At 39.5% G+C, this 22,473-nt stretch overlaps 3 protein-coding genes across 3 annotated transcripts; all 3 read right to left on the reverse strand.

Annotated features, from left to right (window-relative positions):
* LOC118210327 (olfactory receptor 1-like) lies at positions 1–1,845 on the reverse strand. The gene is made up of 2 exons (XM_035386420.1): positions 1,670–1,845; positions 1–1,558 (listed from the first exon to the last, which is right to left on the reverse strand). The coding sequence occupies exon 2, from the start codon at positions 1,494–1,496 to the stop codon at positions 567–569; it is 930 nt and encodes a 309-aa protein (XP_035242311.1). The 5' UTR covers positions 1,497–1,558; positions 1,670–1,845; the 3' UTR covers positions 1–566.
* A 2,786-nt stretch (positions 1,846–4,631) lies between these two features.
* On the reverse strand, positions 4,632–6,537 carry LOC118210290 (olfactory receptor 8I2-like). The gene has a single exon (XM_035386339.1). The coding sequence runs from the start codon at positions 6,233–6,235 to the stop codon at positions 5,306–5,308; it is 930 nt and encodes a 309-aa protein (XP_035242230.1). The 5' UTR covers positions 6,236–6,537; the 3' UTR covers positions 4,632–5,305.
* An 11,088-nt stretch (positions 6,538–17,625) lies between these two features.
* LOC118210229 (olfactory receptor 8I2-like) lies at positions 17,626–19,230 on the reverse strand. Its single transcript, XM_035386245.1, has one exon. It carries the CDS (start codon positions 18,856–18,858, stop codon positions 17,935–17,937), a length of 924 nt encoding a protein of 307 aa, XP_035242136.1. The 5' UTR covers positions 18,859–19,230; the 3' UTR covers positions 17,626–17,934.
* Between the last annotated feature and the right edge of the window lie 3,243 nt (positions 19,231–22,473).

Here is a 22,473-nt window from a genome sequence, read left to right on the forward strand (position 1 = left end):
TTCATTGGGGCTTAAAAGAAGGAAGTTCAGGTGTGGTCTCACCTCTTTAGACATTGTTACAAATAGGAGGCAAATGCGTGAAAATATTTTAGCTGCACTTGTTTCAGTCACTCGTTTTGAGCACTCTTTTTCGTTTATATTGGTAGCTAGCTAACTACCAAATGTGACGAGAATGTTTTTTCTTGATATGTGAAATATTTTCCCATTCAAGCGTGTTTAACATCCAGGCGCTCGGAAGGTGCGCGCTTAACCTTTTATCTACGCTTTGGAAAACCTAACGCGGGACAAGGATTGTGGTTTTTAACCATGAAGCAGTTTCATTGTGCAAATGCCGAGCCTAAAATTGTGCAGGCTACAGTCTGCCAGGCACATACCTGTGTGTGTGCGAGAGAATTAAGGCTATACAGGGTTTGCTAACAAAATCACTTTACATGAAAAATGAATCCATCTTAATGACGATTTAGGTCGTACCTCAGACAGAGCAAAACCGATATCAGCTCCAAATGTAAAATTCAAAGCACGGATTTTAAAAATTAAAATTAAAAACAGCTAAGTAGACACGATATTCATTTCAGAGCACGTACTTTCTGGCTGCGAATTCTAAAGATTCTCCGGCGGATCTGCTTCATTCTCAGGCCATAGATGAGGGGGTTTAGGAGCGGTGGAACAATGAGGTACTCCAAGGACATGGCATTGCGGAGAGTGTGGAAACGGCTGGTGGGACCATAGCGAGCGTACATGACGTCAAAAACGAATGCGATTAAGAAACTGGTCAATGCGATTAAATGGGGCAAACAGGTCTGCATGAATTTATTCCATTCTTCCTGCGATCGCACAGAGGCTTTTATTATATTAACATAAGAAATTAAGATAAGCACTGCTTGTGAAATGTGAAAAAATACGAGAATGGACCCGTATACGTTGTTGATAGTGGTGTCCACACATGACAGCTTTACCACTGCCCAAGCTGTGCAGTAAATCTTTTCAATTTTGAATCCACAGAGCGGTAATCTGGCTATCAGGATCACTGCAATAGCCGATTCACTCATGGAAAAAAGCCAGGTCAAAAGCAGCAATTTCACAATCTTCTGAGGCGTGATGGTGGAGTGATAATTGAGCGGCTTGCATATCGCGATATACCTGTCATAAGCCATCACTGATAGCGTTGTGAACTCGCAGAATATGTAACTGTATAATACAAAAATTTGGGCCAAGCAAGCTCCATACGGAATAACACTCAATTCAGATAAAAGGTCCACCAATATTTTAGGATAAAATGTAGAGGCACCGCATATCCCATTTACACACAAGTTACACAGAAGTATAAGCATGGGCTCATGGAGCGTTTTCTCCAAAATAATTGTCGCAATCAAAGTCAGGTTCACTATAATTGTAAAAATGTAAACGAGATGAGTGACAGCAAAGTATGTGTGTTTGCTTGACATTGTCTCGTTTAATCCTTGTAGAACAAACAGTATTTTAGTTGAATTCTCCATGGTAGTTTTATAGCAGGTGTGAGGTTCCCAGATGTTCTTGTGTTAGCTGTTCCAGTGTTCTCCTGCACCACAAACAGAAAGAAAGAGACTGGGAACAATGGTCAGACTGCCTGTTCGTAAAGCCTGCACATTTCCTACTCAGAAATAATCCAGCTCTAATATTATTTACTTACAATAGTTGTCATCTGAATTAAACGCAAAGAACTATATGGTTGAAATCCTACTACAGATCTTCAAAATAACATAGAAACCTTCATATATATCGGAAAATAATAAAAAAATAAAATACTTTGCTGACATTTAAGCCAAATGGCTAAAGTCCTCATTTAGTTTATTTCTAACTGCACAAATAAAGTAACACGCAGAAATATTTAATGTCTAAGTTCACCACGTCTGGCTTTATATCTGAATTTTGTTAAGGGCCATTGAGAATTACCAGCCAATCACAGACTCTCTAAGCGACAGGAGCAAAAAATGAAAACAGGCCACCTTCTCCATGTGCACCAATGTGGGGCCCCATCTGGATTTGGGGGGGGGGGGGGCGGTAGATGGATATGCATTAAGTCTGTCATGACCACACACACAAACACACACACACACACCTTATGCAATACTGTCTCTAAGTGGCATGCACAGTGATTAACCATCACTTTATCAAGTACTGAAGTTTGAAGCATGAAACTGTCACATCAGGGGGCCATTATTCCTCCATCATTGGACTCATCACAGTGATTTTAATAACGGCCTCTGGTTGTTCTGAATGGGTAGAAAATGAGGACCGTTGCTGGTCACTCACTCATATCGTAATACGCTTGATAAATTTTATACATTGTTTTCTCAATGAAGCATTCTGGCTAATCTTCACACCCACACATTTGTTTTTCCTCATAACTCACACTTTACCCATTCAGTGACACATCACATGCATCATTTAAAAGCTAATGTTGTGGGGGTTAAAAATGATAAACTGCACTTCCTGGTATCCTGGTATCCTGAACTCGGTCTCTGCTCATTTACCACCATGGTCTGAAGATGCGTCTCTTCAGACTCTACCTTCCCTTCAGCTAGCTAGTAATATAAACTACAAAAAGTGTGCATTTAAACATGTGACTGAAACAGGTGTAGCTAAAATATTTCCTGCAAATCAAGGATTTTTTTTTTTTTTTGTATATGAATGTCCAGATTCTTATATTCATGTGATGCATTTGCCACCTGTTGGTCACCTTGTCGATATGCAAAAAAATAAAAAATATATAAATAAAAAAGCACTATAAGGTGAACATGAAAAGCTAGGAAAATCAATAGATTTGAGTCTGAAACACTTTTTTCATTTTTGTATTATTGGGATGGCAGGTATGCCATCCCGCCAAGTTATGCTTTAGCCCGGGCGGCATGCCCCATACCTATACAGCACCTACAGAAATACCCACACTGACCACAGACTCTCAGCCCTTTACAACATTAAATTCTGTACCTTCTCTCCCCCAGACAGAATTCACAAACAACTTTACACCTCTGCACAATAAAGCCCCAAACCTAATGGAATTTTGCGATTTTCCCTTCTTTTTCTTCTTCTTCTTTTTCTTGCGAGATTACATCATCACAATGCCGTAAGCCCACAAACAATATGTCTCCCCATTGGACATTTACGTACACCAGTCAATCGTCTAGTTACACCAGCATGCACACAGTTCTTTAAACATACTGTGTACAAAAACCATACATTACTGTAAAACAGCTGAAATTTTTCAGTAAGATTATTCCCATTATAAATGATTGACATTTCACACTTCGATATGACTGATATGCTTTGAATGACCACATTCTCTTTACACGGTATGATGAAAAAGCACAGGGCCATGTTACTTGAAAGAATTTAGGAAGCACTGGGTAGCAGCATTGCTTTGGAATACAGCATGTTTCATTTGTGTTAGCTGAGGTAGCCAATATTGTTTGTTGTAACTTGGTGTAATTTTGATATCATAACGTTTAATGGAAGGCCTAGATTTTGCAATGGTTAATGACTTACAGTGCTTTATATGTGTCAGTAACTTGGAATGTTTGTACGTTGAAAACGTGTCTTTCTTCAGATAGAAAGCTATAACAGCGCTAACCTGCAGTAGCCACTTACAAGTTAACTCACGCAGGCTAAACACTCACTGTAGTTATTTATAGATGGCTATTCTAAAAGCAATACACAGGGCGCTGCCATCTTGTATGGTCTGCGCATGCGGGTTTTAATACACTTTTAAACGTGGACCGCGCAGTTATCAGACCAGAAATACCGGCATGCCTGTTATATTTTGAATACTACAGTTAAATCGCAGCAATAATGTACTTGACAACCAGTAATTAAATAACATTTGCGTGCCGATGCTTATATTTGAATCAAACATAAAGCGGTAAATGCATAGCCTATACGGTTAATTCATGTGTGGACCAAATAAATGTAATGGACCGTTACAAGGATAAAAGAACCGCAGTTGTTAAACAGATTAACCTTATACAACTACATATATTCTCATGGAGAAATTAACATGCATATAACGTTTTTACTTACATCGATATTGACGCACACCACAGACTAAAAAGCCTGGGGAATTGTCTGTCCTGTTTAGGATCTTATCTCTTCTGGTCTGGGTGGGGAGCTGATCATTTGGGAGGGGTACAGTTACCTTCTACTGTACCTGTGTCCTTAAGATCATTGGCCTTAAGGTCAATGGACAGTAGTTGTGATGGTCAGGTCAGAGGGCAAATCATGACTTGCAGTCTGATTATATGGGCGTGGTCTTGGTGATTTATGACAAGTCATGTAAGTAGTTGGGGGATGTAGTTGGGGCAGTAAACCAGAATAAACTGTTTGTATTTATTTTATTTTTTATGGCAACTACAGTGTGAGTTGGAATGAGGAGGGATGGTCAGCACAGGAAACAGACAATTAAATCTACAACATGTGGCCCTTTTATACAATTACCTTAAATGAAAGTGTTTGTAATATTTTTAAATGGATTACGGTAAGTTCTTAAATGGGCTCATTTATTTATTTATTTAAAATAATAATAATAATAATAATAATATTTGCAGTGAGGTCATGTCCATGTAAGGTCTTTTATTTTCAGAAAGAAGTTGCTTTGTAATGAGTGCTGCAAAGAAGAGGAAATGAAAATTGAAATGAAAATGAAAATTGCAAACAAAAAAAGTTGGCACATTCAAAAAATATAATTACATTTTATTAAGGTCCACAGGGTACATAGCCATTCATAAAATAGTGGTTATCAGTCAGGGTGAATTATTGGGTAGTTCCTTCATTTTTAATGATGCGGAGTAATTTTTAGTTAACAGCTGAACTAATGAACAGAAGTTCTCAGCACCCGGAGTGACACTGCAGGATAATGGTATAATTGCAGAGTACTGGGTTTAGAAGTAGCAGATGTGAATCCCACACAGGACAATGTCATTATATCTCTACGAAGGATTGCGGTTTTTTTAAACATGAAGCAGTTTCATTGCGTAAATTTAAAAAAATGCGCAGGCCACTGTCTGTCAGGCGCATTCCTGCATGTCTACGAGAGAATGAATTAAATTAGGCTATACAGGGTTCGCTAACAAAATCACTTCACAAGAAAAATGAATCCATCATCATGAAGATAGTAGGTAGTAGGCTAAACGAGACGAGTCGACTCACGACAATTCAAACGCCCACATGTCAGCTCCAAATGTAAAATTCAATCAATCACGTATTATTATTATTATTATTTTATTTTTTTAAGCTATCTTTTCCAGCCTGGACAGCAAAGTAGACAGAATATTCATTTCAGGGCACGTATTTTCCGGCTGCGAATTCTAAATATTCTCCTGCGGACCTGGTTCAGTCTGAGGCCATAAATGAGGGGATTTAGGAGCGGTGGAACAACGATGTAGTCCAGGGACATGACATTGCGGAGAGCCTGCAAACGGCTGGTGGGACCATAGCGAGCGAACAAGAGGTCAAAAATGAATGCAAACAAGAAGCTGATCACTGCGATTAAATGGGGAAAACAGCTCTGCATGAATTTACGCCGATCTGCCCGCGATCGCACAGAGATTTTTATGATATTGACATAGGAAATCAAGATCAGCACTACCTGTGAAAAGTGAAAAATCATGAACATGTACCCGTACACGTTGTTGATAGTGGTGTCCACACATGACAGTTTTATCACGGCCCAAGCTGTGCAGTAAATCTTGTCAATTTTGTATCCGCAGAGGGGTAGTCTGACTACAAGACCCACCAAAACAACTGCTTCACAAATGGATAAAAGCCAGGTAAAAAGAAGCAATTGCATTACTTTCTGAGGCGTGATGGTGGAGTGGTAATTGAGCGGCTTGCATATCGCGACATACCTGTCGTAAGCCATCATTGCTAATGTAGTAAATTCACAGAAAACGTAGCTGTATAATACAAATATTTGGGCCAGGCAAGCTTCATACGGAATAACACTCAAGTCAGATGAAAGGTCCACCAATATTTTGGGATAAAATGCAGAGGCACCCCATAGCCCATTTACACACAAGTTACACAGAAATATAAGCATGGGCTCATGGAGTGTTTTCTCCAAAATAATTGTTGTAATCAAAGTCAGGTTCACTAAAACAGTGAAAAGGTAAAAAAATAGAGCGGGGAAAAAGTATGTTTGTTTGCTTGACACTGTCTCGTTGAGTCCTTGTAGAACAAACAGTATTTTAGTTGAATTCTCCATGGTAGTTTTATAGCAGGAGTGAGATTCCGAGATGTTCTTCCGTTAGCTGTTCCAGTGCTCGCTTGCACCACTAACAGAAAAAGGAGATTGTGAACAATGATAAGACTGCCTGTTTGCAAGGCTTGCAGATTTCCTACCCAAAAATCATCAAGCTCGAATATTATTTGTTCACAATATTTGTCATTTGAATTAAATGCAAAGAACTACATGGTTGAAATCCGCCGGCAGGTCTTCAAAATAACTTAGAAACCTTAATATATTTTAAAATTATGAAATAATTTCCTGACATTCAAGTCAAAGAAAGTAACACAGAAATTGTTAATGTCTATGTTCAATGCGTCAGGCTTTATATCTGGACTTCGTCAAGCGCCATTGAGAATTACCAGCCAATCGCCGGCCTGTACACAGCGGCGTTTGGAATGGCGTGCACAGACTCTCTACGGGACAGGGGCAGATGACAGATACCATGCCTTGGTTGGGTAGTATGATCCACCAACGTTGCCTCTTTCTCCATAGGAAACAATAACAACCAGCGATGACATGCACTGGTCAGGGAGCGATGGCAATCCAATGGTTAGGAGTTGTTTACGCGTATACGCTCTTCTTCATGCCCGTTCTCGACAACCCACATGCAGAGATTGAAAAAAGATTGATCAAGTTATCCGCACTTAAAAATACTTGCGCTTTTAATACTCCAATAAATAAACAAACAAACAAATAAATAAATACTCCACAATGCAGGATTAAATAGGTTACTTCAACAGTATTAAGTTAAATGCATGCCGTTTTATTAATTCCATAAAATAATCAAATCAAGTAGTTTTGAAAAAACTCAACTAGGGTTTTTAAGCCCTGCTTCCCAGGTATTCATGCAAATGTGGTTGAGTGTTTTTACAGTAGGAATAGGGAATTATGGGATGGTAAAATCCGCCAAAATGGTCATTCAATTTTATACAAACCACTTTTTAAAAATCAATAAAATCATGAAGTCGAACTGTTTTCTGCAAAGTCCAATATATTCTTGAAGAAGACATTCCCATGTATTCATGTAGCCTACTGATTTTGCGCATATTTACTGTAGCAATTTGTAATTATGAGATAGCAAAATCCTCTATAATGGCCATTCTATCCTACGCATGGCACTTTTAAAAATTCAATAAAATAATTAAGTCAAACTGTTTTGTGAAAATTGTTTATATTGTTTCATTGTATTTTAAAAAGTGTCATGTGTAGGATTGAATGGCCATTTTGCATCATTTTTTAAACCAAAATAGGCCGCCCTAGTAAAAATTCGCCCTATAATGGTAATAGTCAGTTTATTTAGGGAAGAAATTAAGAAAGTACAACGCTTTATAAATCACTCCGCTCAAAAATACTACATTTCCTTATTGTTGACAAGCGTTGCACTCATGTTACGCGATGCCCTTTCTAAAGTATTTGCGTCAGAGTTCATCGTTAGTCAGACAGATCACTAAACGCTAAAATGAACTAGGTCCTGGTTTATGAATGAATTCCGATGCGAAGCACCCGGCCAGTTAGCTAGCCAACTATGTTGTCTATAGAACTGAGTAAAACTGAATTATATAACACGAACAATTATAGGATTTTGTATCTGACAGGTTTAAATTCAATCATTAATGCCAACAACATTTCTAACTGATTAGATGTAGATAATCTATCATATACATGCTACATGAATAGTGATTCCAACTTGTGAACCAGAGGTGGTAGCCAAAACCTAGGCCACGTCATTTTCTCCTTCCCCTGTCTTTAGCCCTCTCCATATTTTGAATTTATCCACTTTTTATCCAGTATAGCTGCTACTGGATCTGGCTCACTACTCTTTATTACGATGTCACTGACAGCAGCAGGATGAATTCTGAAATGTAAATAAACATCTTAACTGCTTTAATCAAACCAAGTGCCTCAAAACTCATTGGTTGGAGCTTCATCTTGAAGTAGGACAAAGAGCCCAAATATAGTGATAAAGCCACCAAGGAGTTTTTCGGGGCAAACTGGAATGTTCTTAACTGGCTAAGTTAATCACCTCAACTAAAATCCAATAGAACATACTTTTCACTTTGTTGAAGACAAAACTGAAGGCAAAAAGCCCAGAAACAAATGGGGACAGCAGACGACTGCAGTACAGGCCTGGCAGAGAATCACCAGGGAAGATACCCAGAGTCTGGTGATCTCTATGGGTCACAGATTTTGGGCAGTTACGGAATGCAAGAGATTTGCAAACAAGTACTAAGCATGATGACTCTATTTAAGATTATGTTAATTTGGTCAGTTACTAATGGCCTCCCAACATGGGGAGACAATAGACTGTAATTCTACACGGATCTATCAATACGGGTTATCAGTCAGGGTGATTTATTGGATAATTCCTTCATTTTTAATGATGTGGAGCAATTTCTAGTTAACAGCTGAACTAATGAACAGAAGTTCTCAGCAGCCGGAGTGACACTGCAGGATAATGGTATAATTGCAGAGTACTGGGTTTAGAAGTAGCAGATGTGAATCCCACACAGGACAATGTCATTATATCTCTGGGAAAGCTACTTAATCTGCAGGCCTACTGCCGCAATGAATATCCATCAGTATGAACGGACGGTAAAAGAAAATGTAACATGTTAGTTGCTGAGTAATGTAAGCTGTGTTAGTTGGGTTATAGGCTATATATCACTTTTGCAATCATAAATCCCTCCCTCTCAAAGTCTCCTTTATTCAAGCTGTGGAAATTTCACAAAATATGAAAATGCATATATTACGTAATTTACAATGCCATTGATATATTTGGGGAGAGAAACATCCACGCACATTTTCTTGAAGCAATGAGTACAGCTGGATTTTTTGTGGGAATCCCCTCCTCAAATCGCACTGACTGGGCCATGGTAGTGGTTGAACAGGACGATTGCTTGGAGTCAAGGCCGCGGTCCCGTGAGTTTTGCAGCTGACAGCAGCACGCGCTGGGGAGCTGCCAGAGGTAATCCACACCATGCATGATCTAGGGCCTACGTCTTTTCGTCCGGTTCAGCGTCGTCGTCCATGTGTCCCTTGTTCATCAACTAAATCCCAATTCCCTTAGTAAAAATAAATGTATTCGATACGCAGTCAACTTCCACGATATACGGCATTCTTTGCAGCATAGGATTTTTTTACGCAATTTATTTCGATATATTGAATTTATCGTTAATTTAAAAATTTTTTTTTTTACAGATGATGTAGGGTAGTCCTATATTCAATCGTGTTTAATTTACAGGCGCTTGGAAGGTGCGCGGCTGACCATTTAGCCTATCCGCTTGGAAAACCTAACGAAGGATTGCGGTTTTTTAAAATATGAAGCAGTTTCATTGCGTAAATTTAAAAAATGCGCAGGCCACTATATGTCAGTCACATTCCTGCATGTCTACGAGAGAATGAATTAAAGTAGGCTATACAGGGTTCGCTAACAAAATCACTTCACAAGAAAAATGAATCCATCATCATGAAGATAGTAGGTAGTAGGCTAAATGAGACGAGTCGACTCATGACAATACAAACGCCCACATATCAGCTCCAAATGTAAAATTCAATCAATCACGGATTATTATTATTATTATTTTTTTTTTTTAAAGCTATCTTTTCCAGCCTGGACAGCAAAATAGACAGAATATTCATTTCAGGGCACGTATTTTGCTGCTGCGAATTCTAAATATTCTCCTGCGGACCTGGTTCAGTCTGAGGCCATAAATGAGGGGATTTAGGAGCGGTGGAACAACGATGTAGTCCAGGGACATGAAATTGCGGAGAGCCTGCAAACGGCTGGTGGGACCATAGCGAGCGAACAAGACGTCAAAAAGAAATGCGAACAAGAAGCTGGTCACTGCGATGAAATGGGGAAAACAGCTCTGCATGAACTTATTCCGATCTGCCTGTGATCGCACAGAGACTTTTATGATATTGATATAGGAAATAAAGATCAGCACTACCTGTGAATAGTGAAAAATCATGCACATGTACCCGTATACGTTGTTGATAGTGGTGTCCACACATGACAGCTTCACCACTGCCCAAGTTGTGCAGTAAATCTTGTCAATTTTGTATCTGCAGAGGGGTAGTCTGGCTACAAGACCCACCAAAACAACTGCTTCACAAATGGATAAAAGCCAGGTAAAAATAAGCAATTGCATTACCTTCTGAGGCGTGATGGTGGAGTGGTAATTGAGCGGCTTGCATATCGCGACATACCTGTCATAAGCCATTACTGCTAACGTAGTAAATTCTAAGTGTATGTAGCAGGATAATACAAATATTTGGGCCAGGCAAGCTTCATACGAAATAACACTCAAGTCAGATGAAAGGTCCACCAGTATTTTGGGATAAAATGTAGAGGCACCAAATATCCCATTTACACACAAGTTACACAGAAATATAAGCATGGGCTCATGGAGCGTTTTCTCCAAAAGAATTGTTGTAATCAAAGTCACGTTCACTAAAACTGTGAAAAGGTAAACAAATAGAGCGAGGAAAAAGTATGTTTGTTTGCTTGACATTGTCTCGTTTAATCCTTGTAGGACAAATTGTATTTTAGTTGAATTCTCCATGGTAGTTTTATAGCAGGAGTGAGGTTCCGAGATGTTCTTCCGTTAGCTGTTCCAGTGCTCGCTTGCACCACTAACTGAAAAAGATTGTGAACAATGATAAGACTGCCTGTTTGCAAGGCTTGCAGATTTCCTACCCAAAAATCATCAAGCTCGAATATTATTTGTTTACAATATTTGTCATTTGAAATCCGCCGACAGGTCTTCAAAATAACATAGAAACCTTCATATATTTTAAAATTCTGAAATAATTTCCTGACATTCAAGCCAAAGAAAGCAGCACATAGAAATTGTTAATGTCTATGTTCAATGCGTCAGGCTTTATATCTGGACTTCGTCAAGCGCCATTGAGAATTACCAGCCAATCACCGGCCTGTACACAGCGGCGTTTGGAATGGCGTGCACAGACTCTCTACGGGACAGGGGCAGATGACAGATACCATGCCTTGGTTGGGTAGTATGATCCACCAACGTTGCCTCTTTCTCCATAGGAAAAAATAACAACCAGCGATGACATGCACTGGTCAGGGAGCGATGGCAGTCCAATGATTAGGAGTTGTTTACGCCGTCTACGTATACGCTCTTCTTCATGCCCGTTCTCGACAACCCACATGCAGAGATTGAAAAAAGATTGATCAAGTTATCCGCACTTAAAAATACTTGCGCTTTTAATACTCCAATAAACAAACAAACAAATAAATAAATACTCCACAATGCAGGATTAAATAGGTTACTTCAACAGTATTAAGTTAAATGCATGCCGTTTTATTAATTCCATAAAATAATCAAATCAAGTAGTTTTGAAAAAACTCAACTAGGGTTTTTAAGCCCTGCTTCCCAGGTATTCATGCAAATGTGGTTGAGTGTTTTTACAGTAGGAATAGGGAATTATGGGATGGTAAAATCCGCCAAAATGGTCATTCAATTTTATACAAACCACTTTTTAAAAATCAATAAAATCATGAAGTCAAACTGTTTTCTGCAAAGTCCAATATATTCTTGAAGAAGACATTCCCATGTATTCATGTAGCCTACTGATTTTGCGCATATTTACTGTAGCAATTTGTAATTATGAGATAGCAAAATCCTCCATAATGGCCATTCTGTCCTACGCATGGCACTTTTAAAAATTCAATAAAATAATTAAGTCAAACTGTTTTCTGAAAATGGTTTATATTGTTTTATTGTATTTTAAAAAGTGTCATGTGTAGGATTGAATGGCCATTTTGGATCATTTTTTAAACCAAAATAGGCCGCCCTAGTAAAAATTCGGCCTATAATGGTAATAGTCTGTTTATTTAGGGAAGAAATTAAGAAAATACAACGCTCTATAAATCACTCGGCTCAAAAGTACTACATTTCCTTATTGTTGACAAGCGTTGCACTCATGTTACGCGATGCCCTTTCTAAAGTATTTGCGTCAGAGTTCATCATTAGTCAGACAGATCACTAAACGCTAAAATTAACTAGGTCCTGGTTTATGAATGAATTCCGATGCGAAGCACCCGGCCAGTTAGCTAGCCAACTATGTTGTCTATAGAACTGAGTAAAACTGAATTATATAACACGAACAATTATAGGATTTTGTATCTGACAGGTTTAAATTCAATCATTAATGCCAACAACATTTCTAACTGATTAGATGTAGATAATCTATCATATACATGCTAAATGAATAGTGATTCCAACTTGTGAACCAGAGGTGGTAGCCAAAACCTAGGCCACGTCATTTTCTCCTTCCCCTGTCTTTAGCCCTCTCCATATTTTGAATTTATCCACTTTTTATCCAGTATAGCTGCTACTGGATCTGGCTCACTACTCTTTATTACGATGTCACTGACAGCAGCAGGATGAATTCTGAAATGTAAATAAACATCTTAACTGCTTTAATCAAACCAAGTGCCTCAAAACTCATTGGTTGGAGCTTCATCTTGAAGTAGGACAAAGAGCCCAAATATAGTGATAAAGCCACCAAGGAGTTTTTCAGGGCAAACTGGAATGTTCTTAACTGGCTAAGTTAATCACCTCAACCAAAATCCAACAGAACATACATTTCACTTTGTTGAAGACAAAACTGAAGGCAAAAAGCCCAGAAACAAATGGGGACAGCAGACGACTGCAGTACAGGCCTGGCAGAGAATCACCAGGGAAGATACCCAGAGTCTGGTGATCTCTATGGGTCACAGATTTTGGGCAGTTACGGAATGCAAGAGATTTGCAAACAAGTACTAAGCATGGTGACTCTATTTAAGATTATGTTCATTTGGTCAGTTACTAATGGCCTCTCAACATTGGGAGACAAAAGACTGTCATTCTACACGGATCTATCAATACGGGTTATCAGTCAGGGTGATTTATTGGATAATTCCTTCATTTTTAATGATGTGGAGCAATTTTAGTTAACAGCTGAATTAATGAACAGAAGTTCTCAGCAGCCGGAGTGACACTGCAGGATAATGGTATAATTACAGAGTACTGGGTTTAGAAGTAGCAGATGTGAATCCCACACAGGACAATGTCATTATATCTCTGGGAAAGCTACTTAATCTGCAGGCCTACTGCCGCAATGAATATCCATCAGTATGAACGGACGGTAAAAGAAAATGTAACATGTTAGTTGCTGAGTAATGTAAGCTGTGTTAGTTGGGTTATAGGCTATATATCACTTTGGCAATCATAAATCCCTCCCTCTCAAAGTCTCCTTTATTCAAGCTGTGGAAATTTCACAAAATATGAAAATGCATATATTACGTAATTTACAATGCCATTGATATATTTGGGGAGAGAAACATCCACGCACATTTTCTTGAAGCAATGAGTACAGCTGGATTTTTTGTGGGAATCCCCTCCTCAAATCGCACTGACTGGGCCATGGTAGTGGTTGAACAGGACGATTGCTTGGAGTCAAGGCCGCGGTCCCGTGAGTTTTGCAGCTGACAGCAGCACGTGCTGGGGAGCTGCCAGAGGTAATCCACACAATGCATGATCTAGGGCCTACGTCTTTTCGTCCGGTTCAGCGTCGTCGTCCATGTGTCCCTTGTTCATCAACTAAATCCCAATTCCCTTAGTAAAAATAAATGTATTCGATACGCAGTCAACTTCCACGATATACGGCATTCTTTGCAGCATAGGATTTTTTTACGCAATTTATTTCGATATATTGAATTTATCGTTAATTTAAAAAAATTTTTTTTTACAGATGATGTAGGGTAGTCCTATATTCAATCGTGTTTAATTTACAGGCGCTTGGAAGGTGCGCGGCTGACCATTTAGCCTATCCGCTTGGAAAACCTAACGAAGGATTGCGGTTTTTTAAAATATGAAGCAGTTTCATTGCGTAAATTTAAAAAATGCGCAGGCCACTATATGTCAGTCACATTCCTGCATGTCTACGAGAGAATGAATTAAAGTAGGCTATACAGGGTTCGCTAACAAAATCACTTCACAAGAAAAATGAATCCATCATCATGAAGATAGTAGGTAGTAGGCTAAATGAGACGAGTCGACTCATGACAATACAAACGCCCACATATCAGCTCCAAATGTAAAATTCAATCAATCACGGATTATTATTATTATTATTTTTTTTTTTTAAAGCTATCTTTTCCAGCCTGGACAGCAAAGTAGACAGAATATTCATTTCAGGGCACGTATTTTGCGGCTGCGAATTCTAAATATTCTCCTGCGGACCTGGTTCAGTCTGAGGCCATAAATGAGGGGATTTAGGAGCGGTGGAACAACGATGTAGTCCAGGGACATGAAATTGCGGAGAGCCTGCAAACGGCTGGTGGGACCATAGCGAGCGAACAAGACGTCAAAAAGAAATGCGAACAAGAAGCTGGTCACTGCGATGAAATGGGGAAAACAGCTCTGCATGAACTTATTCCGATCTGCCTGTGATCGCACAGAGACTTTTATGATATTGATATAGGAAATAAAGATCAGCACTACCTGTGAATAGTGAAAAATCATGCACATGTACCCGTATACGTTGTTGATAGTGGTGTCCACACATGACAGCTTCACCACTGCCCAAGTTGTGCAGTAAATCTTGTCAATTTTGTATCTGCAGAGGGGTAGTCTGGCTACAAGACCCACCAAAACAACTGCTTCACAAATGGATAAAAGCCAGGTAAAAATAAGCAATTGCATTACCTTCTGAGGCGTGATGGTGGAGTGGTAATTGAGCGGCTTGCATATCGCGACATACCTGTCATAAGCCATTACTGCTAACGTAGTAAATTCTAAGTGTATGTAGCAGGATAATACAAATATTTGGGCCAGGCAAGCTTCATACGAAATAACACTCAAGTCAGATGAAAGGTCCACCAGTATTTTGGGATAAAATGTAGAGGCACCAAATATCCCATTTACACACAAGTTACACAGAAATATAAGCATGGGCTCATGGAGCGTTTTCTCCAAAATAATTGTTGTAATCAAAGTCACGTTCACTAAAACTGTGAAAAGGTAAACAAATAGAGCGAGGAAAAAGTATGTTTGTTTGCTTGACATTGTCTCGTTTAATCCTTGTAGAACAAATTGTATTTTAGTTGAATTCTCCATGGTAGTTTTATAGCAGGAGTGAGGTTCCGAGATGTTCTTCCGTTAGCTGTTCCAGTGCTCGCTTGCACCACTAACTGAAAAAGATTGTGAACAATGATAAGACTGCCTGTTTGCAAGGCTTGCAGATTTCCTACCCAAAAATCATCAAGCTCGAATATTATTTGTTTACAATATTTGTCATTTGAAATCCGCCGACAGGTCTTCAAAATAACATAGAAACCTTCATATATTTTAAAATTCTGAAATAATTTCCTGACATTCAAGCCAAAGAAAGCAGCACATAGAAATTGTTAATGTCTATGTTCAATGCGTCAGGCTTTATATCTGGACTTCGTCAAGCGCCATTGAGAATTACCAGCCAATCACCGGCCTGTACACAGCGGCGTTTGGAATGGCGTGCACAGACTCTCTACGGGACAGGGGCAGATGACAGATACCATTCCTTGGTTGGGTAGTATGATCCACCAACGTTGCCTCTTTCTCCATAGGAAACAATAACAACCAGCGATGACATGCACTGGTCAGGGAGCGATGGCAATCCAATGGTTAGGAGTTGTTTACGCGTATACGCTCTTCTTCATGCCCGTTCTCGACAACCCACATGCAGAGATTGAAAAAAGATTGATCAAGTTATCCGCACTTAAAAATACTTGCGCTTTTAATACTCCAATAAACAAACAAACAAACAAATAAATAAATACTCCACAATGCAGGATTAAATAGGCTACTCCAACAGTATTAAGTTAAATGCATGCCGTTTTTTAATTCCATAAAATAATCAAATCAAGTAGTTTTGAAAAAACTCAACTAGGGTTTTTAAGCCCTGCTTCCCAGGTATTCATGCAACGGTGCTTGAGTATTTTTACAGTAGGAATAGGGAATTATGGGATGGTAAAATCCTCCAAAATGGTCATTCAATTTTATACAAACCACTTTTTAAAAATCAATAAAATCATGAAGTCAAACTGTTTTCTGCAAAGTCAAATATATTCTTGAAGAAGACATTCCCATGTATTCATGTAGCCTACTGATTTTGCGCATATTTACTAGCAATTTGTAATTATGAGATAGCAAAATCCTCCATAATGGCCATTCTATCCTACGCATGGCACTTTTAAAAATTCAATAAAATAATTAAGTCAAACTGTTTTCTGAAAATGGTTTATATTGTTTTATTGTATTTTAAAAGTGTCATGTGTAGGATTGAATGGCCATTTTGGATCATTTTTTAAACCAAAATAGGCCGCCCTAGTAAAAATTCGGCCTATAATGGTAATAGTCTGTTTATTTAGGGAAGAAATTAAGAAAATACAACGCTCTATAAATCACTCGGCTCAAAAGTACTACATTTCCTTATTGTTGACAAGCGTTGCACTCATGTTACGCGAGGCCCTTTCTAAAGTATTTGCGTCAGAGTTCATCGTTAGTCAGACAGATCACTAAACACTAAAATGAACTAGGTCCTGGTTTATGAATGAATTCCGATGCGAAGCACCCGGCCAGTTAGCTAGCCAACTATGTTGTCTATAGAACTGAGTAAAACTGAATTATATAACACGAACAATTATAGGATTTTGTATCTGACAGGTTTAAATTCAATCATTAATGCCAACAACATTTCTAACTGATTAGATGTAGATAATCTATCATATACATGCTAAATGAATAGTGATTCCAACTTGTGAACCAGAGGTGGTAGCCAAAACCTAGGCCACGTCATTTTCTCCTTCCCCTGTCTTTAGCCCTCTCCATATTTTGAATTTATCCACCGGCCATAGGTGGTGGACGTAATGCACGTAATTTGCCATCTACGTCTTTTCGTTCGGTTCGCCGTCCGTGTGTCACTTGCTCAACTAACCAAATCCTAATTTCACAAGAAATAATATATGTGTTCGATACGTAGTGTACTTTTATGATAACCTATACGACGTCCTTTACAGCATATGCATTTTTATCTCACGTATTTATTTATATAGGCTATATTGCATTTAACGCGCATTTGTTTTTGTTTTTACATATGACATAGGCTATATGTAATTTGACATCGAACTTGTCACAGGTGGATATAAGATATATTCACATTGATTCTCCTGTATTTTGCTAAGATATATTGTATTTGACATTATTATATTTTTTGACATAAGATGGAGAGCCAAGTAGGCTACAATAAAATCCAAGTGCACCATGTCGCGCCCATAAGCAGTTATCTGCGCTTGGAAGACATAAGAGAGTTACGGTATTGAACCATGAAGCAGTTTTATTGTGCAAGCTCCATGGCTAAAACTGTGCAGGCTACTGTCTGCCAGGTAGCTTACATAACAGTACTTGTGCGAGAGAACTGAAGTGCACTATACCATAAGTTTGCAACAAAAAGACGTTAAAAGAAGAAATAATCCATTTTACCACAGACCAAGGTAGTAAACTGGATGGACTGACTGATAACAATTCAAATACCAATATATCAGCAGTAAAAAAATTATATCTAGCACAGTTTGAAAAACATAGCCTATTTTCCAGCGTGTGGTCGAAGATAAACCGGCATTCATTTTAGAACATTTGCTTCCGGGTACAAGTTCTAAAGATTCTCCGGCGGATCTGATTCAGTCTCAGACAATAGATGAGGGGATTTAGGAGCGGTGGAACAATCAGGTACTCCAGGGACATGAAATTGCGGAGAGCCTGCAGACGGTCGGTGGCACCATAGCGAGCGTACATTATGTCAAAAATAAGAGCGATCGTGAAGTTGGTCAGTGAGATTAAATGGGGCAAGCAGGTCTGCATGAACTTACTTCGTTCTTCCCGCGATCGCACAGATGCTCTGATGATGTTAATATAAGAAACAAAGACCAGCACCGCTTCTGAAATGTGAAAAAACATGGCAATGTACCCGTATATGTTGTTGATAGTGGTATCCACACATGACAGCGTTACTATTGCCCAGTTTGTGCAATAAATATTTTCGATGATGAACCCGCAAACGGGTAGTCTGGCTGTCAGGCTCGTCGCAATACCTGATTCACAGAGAGATAACAGCCAGGTAAAAAGCAACATTTTTACCACTTTCCGATTTGTGATGATTGAGTGATAATTCAGAGGCTTGCATATCGCGACATACCTGTCATACGCCATCACTGTTAGCGTAGTATACTCGCAGAATATGTAGCTGTATATCACAAACGTTTGACACAGACAAGCTGTATACGAAATAACAATCAAGTCAGATGAAAGGTCCACCAATATTTTAGGATAAAATGTAGAGGCACCAAATATCCCATTTACACACAAGTTACACAGAAATATAAACATGGGCTCATGGAGCGTTTTCTCTAAAACAATGGTCACTATCAACGTCAGGTTCACGAAAATAGTAAATAGGTAAACGATAAGAGTGAGGACGAAATATGTGCGTTTGTTCGACTTATGCTCATACAGTCCTTGCAGAATAAACACGATTCCAGTTGAATTCTCCATGGCAGTTTTATAACAGGTGTGAATAAAACGCTGATGATATTCTTGCGCCAGCTATTCAGGTGATAATTTCTCCTGTGCCATTTTCAGGAAAATTGTGGACGCCGAGCTATAAGCAGACTGCTTGTTTGTACAAATGCTTGTAGTCTTCCAACTTCATCTGCTTGTGATATTACCTGTTCACACTGCTTGTCGTTTGAATAAAATTAAACGAACTGTATGGTTAAAATCCTACAACAATTCTTTAACGTGAACATAAAAAATACCATGTCGATAAATTCTGAAATCATTTTCTGATGTTCAAGCTGAAAGCCTGAAGACTTCATTCGGTTTCTAACTGTACGCGAGAAAACAACAAGCAGAAAGATTCAGTCACTGAGCCCACCGTATCAGGCTTTATATCTGGATTGTGTAAAGGACCTTTGAGATTTCACAGCTAATTACCCTCATGACATCAAGTCAGCTATGACAGATGGGAAAAAAAGAGAAGGATAACACTGGCAAGTTAAATGTTAAATGTGCCCTTAAGAATAGAATGTGTGTATTTTGCATGGATGAAAAGTATGTGTAACACATAGGCTTATTGGACTAAACAGAAGTCACCGTCATGTTTGTGGAACCAGCTTGAGATGATGCCGGCTTTGTGACATGTCGCATTATCCTGCAGGAAGTCTCCATTTGATAAAGGGTGGACTTTCGCCATAAAGGCATACACATGATCAGCAAGTTCAAGTTTATTTATATAGCACATTTCGTACGCAAGGAAATCCAATCCGTCTTACACAAAATACACCTGTGCATATGCATAGGGCTATGCTTGCTAAACACAGCAAGGAGGAATCAGAGTGTTTTCTAACCTTTAAAATTATAATTAAACAAATTATTTAAAGTCTATCCAAAAATTTTCCAATAACGTGGGAGGTGGAGGGGTGGGAAATGATGGAGTGGTAGTTAAATTGACTGAATTAAATTTTATCTTCCTTAAGTTTTTTTAAACCACAGGTAGCCTCATACCATTGGCCTGTTGTGAAAATGAAATAGGCACAAAAGTTGCAAGAAATATGGCGGAGAAGAAGGACTTAGATGTGCGGAGCAAAGTAACCAAATGGTGGCAAGGTTATTCCCAGTGAAAAATATCAAAGAACACTTCCAGGTGCAGTGTTCAGTACACACTCAGAAGGGTCCAGCAGATGGGCTACACCACCAGAACCTCAGAGTGTTCATCGCATTGATGCAACCCGCCGGTAAACCTCAAGAACAGTACACTACAGTATACCACAAAAGAGTACACTAAAAAGCGCACAAAAACTGTAGTCCCAGAAAAATGTCTTATGAACAGATGAGATGAGTATTAACCTGTATTTTTAAAGTCATGGAAGGAAGAAAGGCTTGGTAAAACATGGTGGAGGTAGTATTATGGCTTGGGTGTGTATAGCTGCTACTGGATCTGGCTCACTACTCTTTATTACGATGTCACTGACAGCAGCAGGATGAATTCTGAAATGTAAATAAACATCTTAACTGCTTTAATCAAACCAAGTGCCTCAAAACTCATTGATTGGAGAATGTCCTTGAAGAAGGACAAAGAGCCCAGATATAGTGATAAAGCAACCAAGGAGTTTTTCAGGGCAAACTGGAATGTTCTGAACTGGCTAAGTTAATCACCTCAACCAAAATCCAATAGAACATACTTTTCACTTTGTTGAAGACAAAACTGAAGGCAAAAAGCCCAGAAACAAATAGGGACAGCAGACGGCTGCAGTACAGGCCTGGCAGAGAATCACCAGGGAAGATACCCAGAGTCTGGTGATCTCTATGGGTCACAGATTTTGGGCAGTCACGGAATGCAAGAGATCTGCAAACAAGTACTAAGCATGATGACTCTATTTAAGATTATGTTAATTTGGTCAGTTACTAATGGCCTCCCAACATGGGGAGACAAAAGACTGTAATTCTACACGCATCTACCAATAAGGGTGCAAATACCCTCAAGTCAGAGCTAACAGTCTGCACTTTAACCTCATATTCAGGGGTGTAGTGTTATGCCCCCGTGTTTCGGTTGTCATGTGGATTTCCTCGTGTTCCTGTTATTTATGTTCCTTGTGCTTTTGTGTTCCTCACCATGTCTTTGCTTTTCCCCACAGGGTGGGCGTGACCTTATTCCCCATGCACTCCCTAATGACTTCCAGCCTTCAGCCATTTTCTCACTCGTTCAGGTCGCATTCCTCACACCCTCCCTGATTAATTCCAATTAGCACCAGATTATAAAGTCACGCTTTTTGTTTCGCCCCTGGCCAGATCGTTGATTTGTCGCCTAGCTTCGAACCACACAATCCGCGCATAACCTAAGCCTAGTTCTTTTTTCCGTACCCCGATTCTCTGCACCTTCTTTGTTTCCCTTACATTGCACTGTTCTCTTGGCCACTGAGTTTTGTTCATGCACTTTGTTTCAGTGTTCCCCTGTCTGTCGAACCTACGTGGTTGTCTTCGTCGCGTCTCGTTTCGTGTTCCCTTGTTCTCCCCGGTTTACCTCCCCAGCTCCAACCTCCCGGTCCAGCCCGTCCTTCGCTGGCCTCCCAGTCCCCAGTCCAGCTCCGCCGCCGAAACCGGAGGAATCCCGTCCAGCGCCACGCCCAGCCAGATCCCGGACCACCTCCTCACAAACCCTCACGGTCCCTGCTCCAAGTCTGCCCTGGTCCCTACCGCCCTCTGCCGTGTACTCAATAAACCCCTTTCCTGAATTCCATTAAACTGCTGTCTCTGAGTCCTGCATTTGGGTCCAGGCCGAGCACGGCTCATAACATGTAGCACAAAATTCTGGGCCCTATACATGAGCAGCCTCTGTAGGCCCCCTTCCTCTCTTGATCCATGTCTCTCACGCATCATTCCAGGCTTTTCGGGGGCCCTCCCCCCATTCGGGCCCTGGGTAGTCAGTCCCACTTTCCCCCCACTACGACGCCCCTACTCATATTCATTGTTTCTTTTAAAGTCGAAATGTGCTAGAGCACTTAGCCAAAACTTAAATGCTGTCACTGTCTAAATACTTATGGACCAGACTGTATATAATGCACTGTAGCATACAAAGGATGAAAAAGGCCCGTTAAACGTGCACATTAGCTACTTTAAATAGTTTCGAAAATTACTTTGTCTTAGAATTTCTACGCCAGTTTATCTGTATGCTCATAAGAGTCATATTTGTAAGGTGACAGGTACTGAACTGTGCACATATATGTGTTATAAAAACCACTGTTCATACATCCAGAGTACACGCATTCTATCCTTAAGAGCGTTGTGCAGTTTTGTCAGGCCCCCTGTGTCTGTTTAAGACGTCATTTTTATGCTCTGTTATACTGTGCCATGTGTCTTCTAAGTCTTTATTTTAATGTAATGCTCTGCGCTGGTGACAATGTAAATTTCCTTTTTGAGGATGAATAAACTATATCATCATCATCATCACATTTAAGTCTTGCCAGTGTTATTTTTCTCTTGTTTTCTCTCTCAGGACATCAGCTCATTAGGTAGATTCGGTGAGGTCGGTGATCAGCTGGCAAATCTCAAAGGTCATTTACACAATCCAGATATAAAGCCCGATACGGTGGGCACAGGCATTCAATCTTT

Source organism: Anguilla anguilla, chromosome 12 (genome assembly GCF_013347855.1).
Source record: "Anguilla anguilla isolate fAngAng1 chromosome 12, fAngAng1.pri, whole genome shotgun sequence".
In the NCBI taxonomy this organism is placed as follows: domain Eukaryota; kingdom Metazoa; phylum Chordata; class Actinopteri; order Anguilliformes; family Anguillidae; genus Anguilla; species Anguilla anguilla.

Excerpts from the sequence above, each read along its gene's own strand:
- LOC118210327 (XM_035386420.1), bottom strand. The coding sequence starts at position 1,496 with ATGGAGAATTCAACTAAAATACTGTTTGTTCTACAAGGATTAAACGAG.
- LOC118210290 (XM_035386339.1), bottom strand. The coding sequence starts at position 6,235 with ATGGAGAATTCAACTAAAATACTGTTTGTTCTACAAGGACTCAACGAG.
- LOC118210229 (XM_035386245.1), bottom strand. The coding sequence starts at position 18,858 with ATGGAGAATTCAACTGGAATCGTGTTTATTCTGCAAGGACTGTATGAG.